This window comes from Brugia malayi (assembly GCF_000002995.4).
Source record: "Brugia malayi strain FR3 genome assembly, contig: Bm_v4_Chr4_scaffold_001, whole genome shotgun sequence".
Lineage (NCBI taxonomy): Eukaryota > Metazoa > Nematoda > Chromadorea > Rhabditida > Onchocercidae > Brugia > Brugia malayi.
The window spans coordinates 4,810,231-4,826,723 of NW_025062478.1; the positions used below are offsets into that span (position 1 = coordinate 4,810,231).

A 16,493-nucleotide genomic window follows, 5' to 3' on the forward strand; every position below is an offset into this window, starting at 1 on the left:
CCACTGTGCTCTCATCCTTAGGGACCAAAACAAATTGGAACAATAACAGAAATAAAGAAAGCTACTGAGTGACATCGATTAGCATAATATGTGACATCTCTGATGACATCGATCATGTCTGATGACAGTAGCAGTGCCTGAAATGGAAATTCGAATTATTCTGATATTTATAATTCAATGCTTGCAAAATTTCCGAAACTAATATGTCAGTATTTCTATTATGTTTTACTTTCTCCTTTCTTATCGCTTTTTTTTTAAATTTACTTTTTTACTATAATGATTTGAATTTAAATATAATTAAAAATCACTAACTTGAGAAAACTATCTTAGAAAAATGAACTTTAATTTGAAGGGAATCATCGTTTATTGGAATTTATCCTGAACAACAAAGCAATAGAATTAAATCAAAAATGGAATGGTTGCAAACGTTAAAAAAAAATTATAGACGTACATTGCTAACTGTTGATTGTCGTTTAAAATTTTAAGAATCTTTACAGTTTTTCAAAATATTTTAAAGTTTTTTAATTTCATTCCGGTTTCTATCTTGCTCGCAGAGGCCAAAATAAAGCAAAGCATCATGATGACCTTTGCAACTTCCAAAGTGTAATCTTTACTTTTCTCAAATTCTTATTCATATCTATGATAAAGTAGATATAATTAATTGATTTATAGAATAAAAGAGTACGAGGATATAAACTTGATATGCAATACCTATAGAATTAATTCATTTATTCACTTATTGATGACTTGTATCACGTGATTGATAATTATTTAGAACATTTCGAGCAATGAAAAATGAAATTTATACTTTCATTCGATAAACAAAGTGATCTGATAATTGAAAGTATTTTTTCTTAACAGTGCAATTAAAAGTAATAAAGAAGAAAATAATTAAGTAGTAATAAGTGAAAGAGTGAAATATAAGGTGCAAAAATTCATTATCTAACTGATAAGAATAGAAAGAAAATTATCATTTAGTGATATAAACTTCGCTCTTATCTTCGTTCCATCCTAATCAACTCTAATTAATTTTGTTTTTTAATTTATTTCTGCTATCTTTCTTCTTTATCAACAAAAATTTTTCAATTAATAAAATAACTTGTGTTAAGACCGGTTTCTCTCTTTTTTCCGGTTATCTGGATATGAATTGGTGCAAACGAAAAGAAAAAAAACACAGAGAAGATTAAAAAAAAAAAAAAAAAAATTAATCCTTTACAATTAACAGTAACAAAGAAAGATAAAAATTAATGGATGCTTTTTCAATAACAAATAAAATCATAAATAATAATTTAGTGGCAGCGAAAATATATTTAATTAGAAAGAAATTGTTTTACTTGAAATTAATATCATGTGAGATAAAATATCTACCAAGCATTATATATGCTAAAAAAAAATATATCTGAAAATTAATTCCTAAAAAAACAAAAAAAAAGGAAAAAGAACTTCGATCCTATAACAGATAAAATAAGTATTCAAATCGGTCAGTTTCAATCAATTTTCAGTTAAGAAATCAAGTGACAATTCAGAAACATTTCCATTTTGCTGGATCAAACAATTCTAAATGATAATTTCGTACATCATAAAATAGTCTTCCGTAATGGCTTGTAGCTTGGGATATTTATTTAAATTTTCTTGGTTTTATTTAAATAGTAATTTAAATTTTCGATTGGCCAATGCTAATATTTGCTGGAATGAAAGCCTTCTTTTGTTCTACGCGGTTTAATAAAAGTTCATTAACAAAATTAAATATTTGGATCTAACTCCCTTCCATTCTAGGTGACCTTACTACAACGTAGAATCGAATTTCCTATGAGCATGTTTTACCCGCTCGGGTAACCATAGCTTTGTGCCCTTTTTCAGGAATACATTCTGTCCCATCTTCTTTCCCATTGTTCTTTTTATGATGCTAAATTAAAAAACATTCTGCACTTTGAAATCAGTACTACCTTATTAGTGGAATTCTCAACTTGTAAGCGAGAAATAGTCTAATACATAATATTTTGTTCATCCTTCTTTCCAATAACTTATTGAAATGTATACCTTTTTTTGTTCTAATTCTATTATTAGCTAAGACGTGAAATATTTTGCAATACTTTTCGCATTCTTACCTTTATAATTTCGCTATCTATCAGTCCATTTGTATTTAGTAGCAAATTTCAATACAAATAGTAATGTCATGATTTTATCAGTTGGACAGATGTCAATGAGTACATTTGCCCAGGTGATTATATATTAATACAAATGAACTCATCCACATATATATATATATAAATGTATGCACACACGTACATACACACAGACACACACACACACACAAAGTACAAATTGAACTTTAAATGTTGAAGAGAAATACCGGTTGCAAAATGCTCTCTCTATGTACGTCGGAGGGCCGTCACAATTCAAGTTTAGTTGGCTCTCAAAGAGTTTAATGTGGCAATTTGGAGATTCGTTCTTCACTTTCCCATTTTGCAGACAACTTGCAAATCAGAATTCATTCATCTCTGAAACACTTTCAGTCAGTCTTATCAGTCATTTCACTCTTCGCTTTATCAGTAGTGAAATTCGATATCATTAGTGATATTTGCATAAGATTTCATATGGTGGGAAGAAAGAGAAAGTGATGCTTCAAAAGACCGTCTGTGTGTGTGTGTGTGAGAGAGAGAGAGAGAGAAAGAGAATTAAGCTAAAAACTTCAAAGCAAAGAGTTTATTTGTGAATCTGTGTAATTCATTGACTAATTCCGATGTTTTCATACCTTCAATCAATTCTTCCTTAATAGTCGTCTTTACCTGTTTTGCACTTAAATAAATTCTAGAAATTATTCACTCATTCATTGTATAGCAAATTTTTTTTTCTTCTTTCAACTTTCTTCTGACAGTTATTTTCGAATTCTTCGGTGATAGTATTTTGAAAGCAAACAGATTAAAAGATCGAATCGGTTTCTAACTTTTTTGCTGCTTTTGAATCGAACATGTTTCAAATATCAGTGAGAAGAGATTAAAAGAAAAAAGGCGAAAATATATTGGGAAATTTTAGGAGGTGTAGTATGCGTGGTAGTTTAAAGTTATTTTGCGTAATTAAGTAAGCTTTATGCATTTAACTGTTATCATCGTGAATAATCGACAGTGATCTGGACATTTCTGTTCAAAAGTTTCTGTTAGCTTTCATTTGTTGACTAGAAAATGATACAATGATGGAAGATGGTGTTCATAGAAAAAAGGATTTGACGAGGTTGATATCGTGATTGCGGTATCAGGGATAGTTCTTTCTCCATTTCGAGAATTATTGCTAAGTGATGTTCATTTTTTATTCTTATTGATTTAACTTCATCATCATGCTAATAAGTATCGCGGAAACGTTAATGTTTTGGTTAACGACGACAAATTCGAGTATTGCAAATAGTCCTTCTTATTCCTTCATATATTATTCCACAGTTCTGGTTTAAATAAATAAGTGAACGAATTTATGGCTTTATATGCTTCTCAAAACAATATTAATAACAGAAATTACATTGAAGAACATATAGTGTAAGAGAAGGGCGGGAAACATTGAAATTGAATTGTGAATGGGGTTGAAGAATGATGAACTACCACATTCCTGAATACAAGGGATTTCGAATCCATTCTACACTAATTTATTGTCATGGTCTTGAAGTATTTCGTAATAGTATATTAGTCTAACTTGATTAATCTAAATTTTGTTTTTACACATAAAAATTTTCTTAAACTTGTTAGAAACATGAATTTATGTAATCTTTTTATCTTTGTAATCTTTCTTCTTTTGAAGATGTTGAGTTTGCTTTTCATACATTCATAAATACTGACTACGTGTTAGTTGGACGATATTGATTGACTTATTGCAATGTTAGAGATTCATTTTACTCATTTTTTATGTGTTAATATTTTCCGTTGAGTTTCATTACAATATTTTTGATTACAGTATTAAATGGTAGTGTTTTTTGTTACAAGTTGTAGAAATATAAATATAATGATTATACAGTTGTAACCTATTGCCTCCAGTTTTTCTGTAACAAATTACATGCTTTTTTATTGTTGTGAATTATATTTATTTTTGAGATTTTTAGGGATCGGTAAGGGAAATTAGACGATGCAAGATGGTATTTACTGCCCGTTGCATATTTACTACGGTGAGAAAGAACTGAATGCTAATGAACTTATATCCATTAGTCATACGGTCCGACCCACATTCGAACTCAGGCTGCAAAATGATGTTGGGGAAAGTCGGAATTTTGTTTTCCAGCCAAATCGAGAGTTATTGAAAACTGCTGGCAAGGTTCAGCGTACTTCACTTTTTTCGTGAATTAATTGATTTAAATTAAAATTTATCTTGAATTAATTCCTTTTAATCGAGTTTTTGAGTTTCGAAATTCTTCTACGAGGATAAGAATGGGGCGTTTCTTGTAGTGAATTCTTTTCAGATTGATATATCATGTCATTTCGAAATTATAAGCAGCACAGGTGAACACAGTGCTATGACCACTTGCTCCACATCACTTTTTGGGCAAGTTTTCGCTATTGGGGCATTTTTAAAATATGTCCCTGAATTTTAACTGACTAATTGTATTTGCTTGCAAGACATCTCAGAGACTGTAAGCCTTTTAGAAAGATTACTGTCGATATTAACCAAATGATTTATTTTCTTGATAGGTAAAATAAAAGAGTTAAGATCGTAAGATTCATATAAAACTATTCTCAGAATATTATTTGGTTTGTATTAGACTGCGCTAAATAACCTTACATTTTCTGTGAATACTAAAATCCATTTGGATAATGTGAAAGGAATAAAACGAACTTCTCTAGTAAACCAAATTTTCAGAGGTTTATTCACAATAAATGGTCGACGATTTGTACTAGGAGCGAATCCGAATGCATCATTTCATTTTGTTCCATTATCTGATCATTCCTGTGGTAAGCATTCCAAGTGTGATGCTATGTTCCTAATATCATTTTTAATGAAATACAAGAAAAAAAGACTTTCAGATTGGGGACTGAGAAGTAAGCGTTCTATTGGTGGATCTCATACAGCTGAATATTATGCACAGTTTTTAGATGACCGTTGGCGTTACGTGGAGTTAGCACTTATTGCAGATAAATTAGTGGTATGTAACTTTGAATGCATTAATACGGTTATTCGTGTTACGGTATACATCTGATTCACTTGAGTTATAAGACTTGAATTCATTATATCTAGCGTAAGATTTTGTCTTTTACTGAACTAGCTATAGTCTTGTTCACTTAGTTGTTCTTCAAACTTCGAATTCAAAGCTATCTTGGTAGGACAGATGTTCTAGAATCTCCAAGCAGTGTCGGGAGATATCGTCATATTTGACCAATCCAAAAAAGAACTTTCAATGATTTATAAGCGTTATCCGTTACTGTGTGATGCCATTCAGGATGTTAGCTTGTTATTTCTTGGGTATACAATAGTTTTTTTCCAACAATTCGTGCTACTAAATGCAGGAACTTGAAGAGACTTTATCGCAAACTTTTGTTGAGAAATGATTTCGGGTGGATCATGAGTCTCGCTAAACATGTTATATATATATATATATATATCTTTTATAGCGAATTTTTTTCCTGTAAATTATTAACATTAAAGGAAAAGAATTAATGAGTACTTTGGTTTGCTGTTTTATGTATATTTTTGTAGCATAGTGGATTAAAGAAAAGAGTAATTCATATTACACTGAGATGAATTATAAAATTTCAGTTTGAGAAATATGACAGCAATGTAACTGAAGTTATGCAGAGACTTAATGCTATCACGAGTTATATTAATTCGGTAAAGTCTTACTTTTTTTGATTCGTATATTTTGTTGTAATTGTGTAAAAATAGTTTTAAACTTGAATTTTGGAAAAAAAAAAGAAAGAAAAGAGAAACTTCTTTCGCTGACCTTGTTCGCAGAATTTAAAAAACACTAAAACTTAAAATAGAGTCATTCTGTAAGAATTTCTTGTTCATTTAATTCAATGTAAATGCGATATTTGTACTTCAGTTATATATGCCAATCAATATTCGAGTAGTTCTTGTTTGGGCCGATGTCTGGACAAATAGTAATCAAGTGGATATTACATCAAATTCTGATACAACTCTATGGAATTTTCTGAACTGGCGAAAAACATTATTGAAAGATCATCCACATGATAATGCACATTTACTTACGTTAGTGCTGCTCCTATTGGCTTTATTTTCATAAATATTTCATTCAGAAAGTTCGTTTTCTATTAATGAACTGTTACTGTTATCACAGCGTCGTTTATGAATTTGCGGTCATTTATAAATCTTTATTAAATTATTGCATGCCTCAGGCATCGTTTCCATCATTCCTGATATAATCTTCACTTCAATTTAACAATGTATTACACTTTGTGCACAATTTTTCTTAAGCTGGTAGAAATAATCGATATTTTGGTGCACATAAATCATTGCTGCTGTTATACTTATTGAGCAATTTTATTCCTGAATCTAGCCGCTCAGTGAAGGTTTCTTAAATGAGAGTATTGAATTCGTATTTGAGTATTAATTTCACTATGAACTCATTCTAAAAAATCTCCAGTATTTTGCAGTGGTGTTGTATTTGAGAACAATGTTGTTGGAAAGGCTTTCAAAGGTACGATGTGTTCTTATGATTTTTCGGGTGGAGTGGATATGGAACACAGTGATCAGGCTGCATTTGTTGCTGCAACTATTGCACACGAAATGGGACATAATTTTGGAATGGAGCATGATATCGATGAAGTGGAATGCCGTTGTCCAGCCAAATCATGTATTATGTCACCATCTACGGGGTAAGGTCGCATTTAACTCACTGAACACAGATTCTGATACCAGGATTTTTAGGAATAATTAAGATTTTTTGTGACTTTTAGAATTAATTGGAGATTTTTGTGTTATTAGCGATATATTGCTGCTATTGATTAATGGAGAAAATAGTAGTACTAAACAAAATTTTACTCTGTTTTATCAATTTTATTTTCGAGGACGCCATAATTTTTTGCTGCACTCACTTTGACGTCCAGAACAATTAATTTTGAATTTACAGGAATAGGCAGACTACCAAAAAAAAAAAAAACACTAATGTTAAGTGACGTATTGCACTTGGTTCATTTTTGAATTCTGTTTACGTTTTAAGAAAACCTTCAAGTTATTAGTAAAAATCCAGTTTTTTAAAAAATTAATAAAAAAAATTTTAGCATTATTCGGCCAACATTCTGGTCAGAATGCAGTATGCGTGCATTACAGCATAGCTTTTCACGTGGGGTGGATTATTGTTTACGCAATTCTCCTACAAGTGTATTTGGTGGTGCACGTTGTGGCAACGGAATTGTAGAAGTTGGTGAAGAATGTGACTGTGGAACACCGGTTTGTTTAATTTCATTGATTTTCGTAGGAAAATCGAAGCTTTGAGAATTTATATTTAAGCTTCTGTAAAGAATTGAACTGATTTTAAGATATGGGGCATATTAAGATAAGTGTCTTCAGAAAGACATGCTAAAAAATATTTTGCTGTATTCATCAGCCGTTTATGGTATTTTTAGTAATGTTCAAATTATGTCTAATTTAAACAGGAAGCATCTTTCAAACTCTAAATTCCTGTAAAATTTGCTTTCTATTGCATGATTATTCTGACAATGAAATAATTACAGTATCAACTATGATCGTTGTACCTTGGTTTTCATATACGGGATATAAAAAGACAAAAAAAATATAATAAAATAATATAATCAATGAAATGAATAATATCTACTTCGAATTTATCGATCAGTATATGTTTTTTCTAGAGCTCATGTATTAACAAATGTTGTAATCCAGTAACATGTCAGCTAGCGGAAGCGGCTGTCTGCGCTAGCGGTGAATGTTGTGATTTGAATACCTGTCAAATGCTACCAGCTACTACCGTTTGTCGTCAGGCAACCAACGAATGCGATTTACCAGAATATTGTGATGGACATATGGAACACTGTCCAGCGGATTTCTTTGTTCAGGATGGCCATAAATGCCCAAATCACGTTAATGTCAATAGTTCTAGCTTTTTGTTTCTCAATTTAATGTTGCAAGAGGCTTTTTTACGAAATAGTTTTATTATTTGGACTTTATTATTATTATTATTATTATTATTATTATTATTAGAATATATCGTTTTTTTCTTTAGTCTTAATTATTTAAAAATGACAGGTATTTTCAGGATTTTTGCTACAATGGTTACTGTGGAAGTCGTGATGCCCAGTGTCAATATATTTGGGGACGAACTGGAAGAGATGCAGCCCCAGTATGCTATGACTTGAATTTATATGGGAGCAGTGGTGGCAATTGTGGGTTTTTACATGAAACAAATCGTTTCGTGCCGTGTCATAAAAAGTATGTCTTTTTTTTTCACTTTGAAGTTTTTATGATCTTACTAAATACTAAGGTCCAGTAAAAGGATATATTGAGTTGGATCTCTTACATCGAACTTCAAGAATCTCTTTCGGAAGGCCTATCTCTCATAATATCATAGCGAAACCTATTAAAGATGAATGAAAATTTGATCTTCATTGAAAATTCGTGTGAAAGGAAAGGTATATTACTCATATTTTTATGAGAAAACGAAGATTTTGAAGTCAGCTCTGAATCGCTAAGTACACAACACAGATTGAAATGCGATCGATGATATATAAACTAAACAAGAATAAAATCATTTGGAATTCTTTTCAGTAATATTAAGTGTGGGCGATTACACTGTATTCATGAGAATGAGAAACTGGCATTTGGTGATCCGTCAACAGTTTATACATCATACACTGGTTTGAAATTGAGCAGTGGTGAAGATGTTGCGTGTAGAGTGATTTGGACAAAATACATAAGTGGACAAAAAGAACCTGATCCGGGAATGGTTCCAGATGGTGCATTCTGTGGTCAAGATAAAGTAATCTTAATTTTTTAAATATCTTGAAAATTTAAATCTTTTGATTGCATAACTTTTCCGAATGTTTTACTCAAAATTTAGTTCACTTCTTTTTAGATGTGCGTTGACGCAAAATGTCAGAATCGAACTGCGAAAGTACTCATGGCCCCCAAATGTGAACCAGTCTCATGCAATAACGCAGGAATCTGTAATAATATGGGTAATTGTCACTGCGACCCTGGTTACGGTGGACCATCCTGTGCTATACCTGGTCCTGGTGGGTCAGTAAATAGTGGCCCTGCTATTGAGGGTGGTGTCATTCATGTAGGCTTTGTGGTATTTTGGCTTCTTTTGATACTAACTATTACGTTTATTGGTATTTCAATTATCGTGAAACGAAAACGAGATTTCTGGCTCCACAAAGAGTACGTTATTTTGAATGTTTCGAAATTCAAGTCTATTGTAGAAGTCAGTACTTAAAATTTGATGGCTGATATCATAAGCCCCTTTTGAGAAACCAACTTAAGGGCGAAAAATTGCTCCAAGAGTATTATCGAAATATCCTAATAATTTAGTATCCTATTACTTTAGAATTTGGGAGAAACTGAAGAAGGCATTGAAGATTGAGAAGCTTTTGGTACCAATTCGCAAAGCGCCGCCACCTCCACGATCGACTATACGTACAGCTGATCTTAACTTAATATGGGGTGATACTGCATCAGATGCTTTACGTGTACGTAGCTATCATCAACCGCTTCCACCCAGTATCAGTCCACCAGTTGTTCCGTCGACTACTTTGAATTTAGTACCGACGAAACCAAGTGTTATTGCATATCGTAATTCGATGAGACCAACCACTGCTCCTCCTAAAGTAATGGCTTTTTCATTCATAATGTTATTTAAATTTCATGTTTTGGGTAATCTTCGACATCTTTCCTATGAAGTGAATGAAGCGGATTAGTTAAGCGGCTGATATTATGGCTCTGTTTCAGCTTTTTAGTTGTCTTTGTGGCGTTATGAATAAATGACTTGTACTGATTTTGGACTGACATGGGTAATCTGTTTGTTAAGGTAATTTGCCTAGATTGTACTAGAGATTTTATCACTCACTGTTGGGTTTCAATGGCAGTAATGTTCATGATCTATAAGATACATTTGTTATAGGTACCACAACGACCACGAAGTGAAGCTTTACAAGCGCTTTATGCAGAAAAAGGCGAGGAACTCAGTATGAATCTAACTAAGCAGACTTCACCAATGTATTGTATTCCATCGGAAGCGAATGCGGTGAAAAGGATAGAAACAGAAACTTTTAGGCCTGTACAAGCACCGCCATTACCACCTCATCATAACCACGTATTGGTATTTTCTATTCTTTTAAAAAATGTTGTGACTAAAAAATTCAATCCCACTTCAAAACTACTCAGTGTATTATATTTCTGCTTTCATGATGCGTTCTCATATTAAGTTTATGGGCAATTTATGCTATGTGAAACTCTCTAGCTTAAATATTTCGAAATTTTACCTTAAAATTTATCAGGATCTCTTTCAGGCAAAAAATAATGCTTTATCCGATAACAGAGATAAGCCCTTGTTGGCTGTAAAACCTTCAAGTGTAAAGGATATTGCTGCACGTTTCGATCCGAAGACATCTCAAGTATCAACTAAATTTATCTAAACTTTCTCTTACATATATGACTATACTGTTTATGTCGTTTATATTACTAGAACAAGTATTTGCCGTAAGTAGGTAATGAGTGTGGTTCTTTCTTGTTTCGATGTAGCTTTCTGAACTCACAACACTTTAAACCTGTTGAGTTTTTGAAAATCTCAATATTTGTTGAAAGTACTATATGGTTTCCACCTTGACTCATGCAATATACTTCCCAGATTTTTTGCTCTATCTCAGCTTGCTAAATTAATTTAGGTAAAAACTTGTTGGTTGTCACGCATTTCATGTTCGCCACATCCATCTGTTTTTAAGCAGAAATCCAAAAGTATTTCAGAGTGCAGTTTTACTGAAACATTTCAGAGTCAATTCTTTTTTTGGGCGTGGGAGGGGGGGTCATTCTAGAATTCGACTATTGTAGAATATATCGATTTTTCCCTGATTATGGAGTATTATCTATATTTAATGGATAACAAGAGACCATTGGCAAGGAGTTTTCGATTTTTAATCATCTTTATTAGTAATATTCTGTTATTTGTTACGAAAATCTGAATATATTTCTGTGCTTCCAATTTTTAGCTAATGCTATCGATTGAACGAGATGAATTATCCTCACTTTGTAAAAATTCACAGCATGAAGTCCTGAACTAATTTTCTTCTGTTAATTTTTTATGGTCTATGAAAATTAAAATACTCTATTTATTGCAAAAGGCGAAGAAAATTTTCGGGCGAAAGGTTACAACGACATGTCTTTTTATAAATTGGTCAGACGTTTCTCCTTTTCCTTTCTTTGCTTTTTTGAAATTCTAAAAATTGATTGGGTCTGAAAAATAAGTAATGATGATAGAGTGATTTTGTTTTTTTTTTTTTTTTACAGCAGGCATTTTTTGAAACTCCTTCATTTCTTTTTTGTTTCGTCCACTGTTTGCTGAAGCTCTCAATTTTCACTATTTTTTATGGTTGCATTCATGAAATTATGTGTTCTTTTCCTCCATGCTGTTGTTTTGTCTTGTAGGTTTAATTAAGACTAATTAAAGACATATATATTCCACTCAAATTTCTGAAGTCGAAAACATTGTTGAGAACAAATATTTCTGCATGGTTGAAAAATTATCTGTGTTGGTTTGCTAGTAAAAAATTGCTCGAACTGAAGTCTTTCCGTTTAACTGAGCATACATTGCTTTAAATTGGACGAACAAGTGAAATATAGGAACAGCATTGTTTATATGTTTCTACAATATATTGTTTTTCTTTTTCAACATAATGTATCTTTTATACCTCTCACTTGGTCTGTATTTGTGAAACAAATTTAAAAATGCATTCGCTTTAATAGTGATACTACCTTTCTTCATTTCTCTGCCCTCAGTCTTTCGTTTCTGTCGTTTTAAATGAATTTCACTAGAAAGTGTATGAGCGATGACTTTATTATGCTTGAATGCGTATATTGATATATGAATAGTTGAAATAGTTGTCGTTTTCCATATAGTCTTTCTCTGAGTTGTAAAATTATAGTGCTTCTGACAATTCAAAGAAGTACAGTGAAATTTGGAAAGATAATGCTACGTATTTCTCAAAGAGGGGAAACAAAGGAGGTTGAAGAATATCCAACAGAAGCTCTCTGTACATTTTTTTGTTGTTAAAGTGGAGATTTAGTCCATTTGCATAATTTCTTGTGAAATTTTCAGAAATAACTTTCTCATCAATCTCTCAAATTCAAATTCTTGCTGTATGTTTTCTGCTTATATTCTGCTTGCTTTTACTATATTCTGCTTATAATCGAATGTTGGAATCTACGCTTCTAGCAGTATATCGTGTTAAGTTTATATTAAAATTATGTTTTTTATAGTATGCAGTAATACATTTGTTATCGAAAGTTTTAGATCACTAAGAATATTTCAACGAGAGTAACTTTACTGTTCTCTTTTCAAATAAGGTTTCGAATGAAGAAGTATTAATAACAAAAAGAATTATACAATTAAGAAGTTAGTGATGTGGTAAGTTTAGTTTATTACGATTTTCTGCAGTGAATTTGATTTATACTGTGTGTGGATATAAGCGGTGCTTTCAGAGGTCGATACGACGAAACGTCTATGAGAGTCATATAGCTGTAATCCAGAGACATAAAGTCAAATAATGCACTAGATGTATGGCGGAACTTGATGTTTTATTTAGAATTTTAACAAAAGCAATGTGAAATATTTTCGTTTTTCATTTCGGATATCATTTAGTTATGGGAATATTTCAGCTTTTGGAGTCACATTTTGTCACAGATCTCATTTTTTCTATCATTGACTGTGATACGTAATTGTAGTGATCGATATGCTGCATTCTGTTTTATCACGGGAAGGGAATGGGAAGGGAATATCTCTGAAACATTGTCATTTAACAGTGTGTGGTCAGATTGTTTAAAATTCTTCATTAGAGATCACAAACTATTTACAAGTCAAATTCACTACTGGGATGAATTTATGGAGGACTACTGAAGCTTAGTGCTTGTTTGCGTAATTCTTGTGCTAGTTGTCAGTTAATTAATTTACTTTTTATTTAATAAATTTATAGCATCTTCGAATCCATTTTTTCAAGGATTTCAAAGAATCTTATACAGTAAATGGATAAAAATATGGAAAATGCAACACATTTTAGAATTAACAAAATAATTTTGTATTACCGAACATTAAAAGTCAGATTTTGATAGTTTCAACTGTTGTGGCATATTGTTACTATCAATGTCGCCATTTTGTTATTTCTACTCAGTTTTTAAACTTTGTTAACTAAAAAACTTCAGTACGAGATAAGAGAAGGGCAAGATGAGCTTACGCTATTTTTGCAATGTGACAATTAAGTGCCATTATCTTTTTCGCTGTGACATACATCCACATTCAAGTATTGAAATGTTTTTTCTCATTGATGAAAAAATGTCCTGTTTAACACCCTTTATCATCTACGAACGCAGATAATAGATATATGTAAAGAAGTGAAACTTATTAGATATTAATGAATCAAATTTGAAAAAGAATGAAATTTAAATTAGTGAAAGTAGTAATAAAATAATGTGGGCATTATTGGTGGGAAAAAAAACTGAAAATTAATAAATAGATTTTTGGAAGTAATTTATGTTTGAAAAAAAAAAAATGAAATTTAAATTAGCAAAAAACAAAAAAGATTTCCGCATTATTCGCAAGAGGTTTTGTATATGAATGAAATTGAGTTTACAAAAATAAGGCAATCATTTTCATATTTCACCTGTTGCTTTTGTTATCAAAACGGTTTGTCATCATAACGGATCGGATGAAGTGACTGTGCGTTATTTCATTGAATTATGCAAACATTTTGTGTTTATTTTCAAAGGATTGGTTTTTTCCCTTTTCTCACTTTTTTTTTTGTTATGAAGAGTTTTCTTCTTGAGAGGGAGAAAGAGTCTTGTTTAGTGTGAAGCTTTAATTGTTGTTTTCATCAGCAGGATACAATGAACTAACTCTTCATTTTGAATGTAAATATTGAATTTTTAGGACTTTTTCCGCAGAAATTCAATTAAAGGGGAAAGATGAGAGGGAGAGAGAAAAAGAAAAGGAGAAAATGAAGAGATTTGAGGAATTTCTTGTTGCTAATGTAGTTTAGTGGCTTAACTTGCTTATTAGCACATACGTTCGTTGCTGTATCTTTTTTCTTTCTAAACTAATGATTTTGTCCTTATTGCCTCTTTTATGCTCTTTTCATCATTATATCATGTCATTCAGTTGAAATGTTTATAGTTCGAAAGAATTTTTTTGTTTTCAAAGAATGACATTGAAGAGTTAGTGAACGATATATGATATGTGGTGGTTGTCAGTAACGTACGTTATCATACACACACACACTCATTTTTCAGATTTCTTCAGATACGACTGTTACACTTATATGTTGGGTCATGGTCGATCTCGGATGACGTAAAGTATCACGTGAAGTACCGCAGACTCTGATAGTGTTACTTCTGTGCTTAAGGAGGTAACTTGCTACAATTTCATCATAGCTAGCACCAGGCTGTAGTTGTGATATGTGATAGCGGTGAAGTGTTTCCTTGTTGTAGATAGAATGAGAGAAAAAGAGGAGAGGCAAGTACTGGAGGGGAGGGACTTCACCAATCAACGAAATTTATAAAACCCGTAGCGATTGCTGTGCCGTCGACATTCTCTGATAGCAGTGGGCAGTTGCGCTCTTAACGCCTACTCTTATCGATCGACGACATTGAAACAGGTCAACACCAGACGAGAGATTGAGACTCGTTCCTTGCTGCTTTTCTCTTTTATACGCTTCACATCGACTTAGTGCACGTGTGCAATCAAATTTTTGATACATATTTGGCGTACTGTCGTTCATATAACTAGAAGTTATGTAAATGACGTTAAGGCGTGAGTGTGGAGTTTCGATCGATTTTTCTACTCATGTTACTTAATACATGGGAATTGGTTTACTGCTTGGTTACTTGTTACGTGGACACATGTCATGCCTTTAATCCACGATGATTGAGAAAAGTAGAGAAGAGCAAAACGTCACCACCAGATTTTCACTGACGTCAATTTCTATCGTATGATTAAATGTTTCTCGTGACCTTCTCTTACTTCTTCTGCCGAATTATTTATGTTAAAAAGGGTTAACTTATTTATACGTTGGGTTGATAAAGGATGATTTACTGACAACGTAGGCGTCTTAGTTGACACAATTCTCCTAGTCCTTTTACTCCTGCTTGTTCCTTATTCGTAGTTCATTTGCGTTTGCACGTTACGTGATAAATGCTAGTGTTTTGCTGACATGAAATCTTTAGGTATTCACCGAAAGTACTTTCCAGGGAAAATGTCAAATAGAAAAACTGAATCAGCACCTTGTGCTATGCTTCCTGGAACAAGTAATTTAGGTATCGGAAATGTTATTCCAAGTGCACCATCGCCTCTAGTCGATGCTGACAGGCATGAGATATCCGAGGTTCCACATACCGGTAGCTTCTTAAAATTCTTCAACGTACGTTGCTTTTTTGCATACTTGAAAATAAAATAGCATATGTGATTGGCATTAACTTTGATCTGTTGAAATTTACAATTGCTGGAAAAATTAGGGAACGACAATACAACAGAATACAAAAGGTTTTCGAACAACTAGCTGATATTTTTTCAAGTGAATTCGGTAGTCATTTCAAAAATCTGACATTATTAAGCACTACTCTACACATTCATATGTTTCAGGCTAGTAGCGTGTTGAATATCTTTGGACGTGGCTTCTTGGCAGAACCTGTGCTACGTGATGAAGAAGAAAGCTATCGTTATCTGATGGCTTTAGATCGTTACTGAATGAGAAAGATTACAACTTCTCATGTCTATTCATCATCGATGATTATAGTCGGACTTGCATAAAATCCTCTTCATTTCTTCTAGTTTCGTCTATTTTTTTTTTTTTGCTCTTACTTCTCATTTTTTTTTTTCTTTTTCTCCTTTTTTTTTTCTGAATTTACATTCATTGATTATTCTGCTATTATTCTTTCTTTCATGATGGCTAAGCTTCTCGTTGCAGTATAAACTGCTGATCCTCATTTTCTCAGGGATTCAGTAATTGAGCACTTAGAAGTCAGATGTCTTTTTCTCATTGCGGTTTAATTTACAACAGGAGACTTAATTCCTAAGCAGATTTCATTTTTCAGATAGTTATTCCATGTGCTCTTAATTCAGTTCTCTCCAACATTTTTATTTTTTTTTTTCAGGCTACATTTTAATTTTAATGCTATGTGTAGCTTGGTATATGTTTATTTGGATAGAAATTGTGGAATTGTATTTTTGCCTGTTTTTTTTTTCTTTTTTTTTTTTAATTCAATTTTTTGATGTGATGCACTTTTGTACTTTTCCAAGAAACATGGGTACGCGTTTTTTGCATATTACCAAACTAGAAGCAGTA

The 16,493-nt window shown here is 32.1% G+C and overlaps 2 protein-coding genes across 3 annotated transcripts; both read left to right on the forward strand.

The window, feature by feature from the left end:
- Positions 1–4,107: 4,107 nt before the first annotated feature.
- Positions 4,108–10,583, forward strand: Bma-adm-2 (Uncharacterized protein; the record flags this gene model as incomplete). Of its 2 annotated transcripts, none has more annotated exons than XM_043081645.1 (15): positions 4,108–4,293; positions 4,439–4,521; positions 4,837–4,928; positions 5,001–5,119; positions 5,731–5,802; positions 6,017–6,183; positions 6,588–6,809; positions 7,215–7,383; positions 7,803–8,036; positions 8,207–8,379; positions 8,716–8,926; positions 9,023–9,330; positions 9,497–9,776; positions 10,070–10,267; positions 10,458–10,583. In XM_043081645.1, 15 exons carry the CDS (start codon positions 4,108–4,110, stop codon positions 10,581–10,583), a joined length of 2,640 nt encoding a protein of 879 aa, XP_042937579.1. The 2 variants fall into 2 exon arrangements, with proteins under 2 accessions (XP_042937579.1, XP_042937578.1); XM_043081644.1 differs by having other exon boundaries at positions 10,070–10,261.
- A 4,821-nt stretch (positions 10,584–15,404) lies between these two features.
- Positions 15,405–15,895, forward strand: Bm7477 (Uncharacterized protein; the record flags this gene model as incomplete). Its single annotated transcript, XM_001902042.2, has 2 exons — positions 15,405–15,569; positions 15,791–15,895. The coding sequence occupies 2 exons, from the start codon at positions 15,405–15,407 to the stop codon at positions 15,893–15,895; spliced, it is 270 nt and encodes an 89-aa protein (XP_001902077.1).
- Positions 15,896–16,493: the final 598 nt, after the last annotated feature.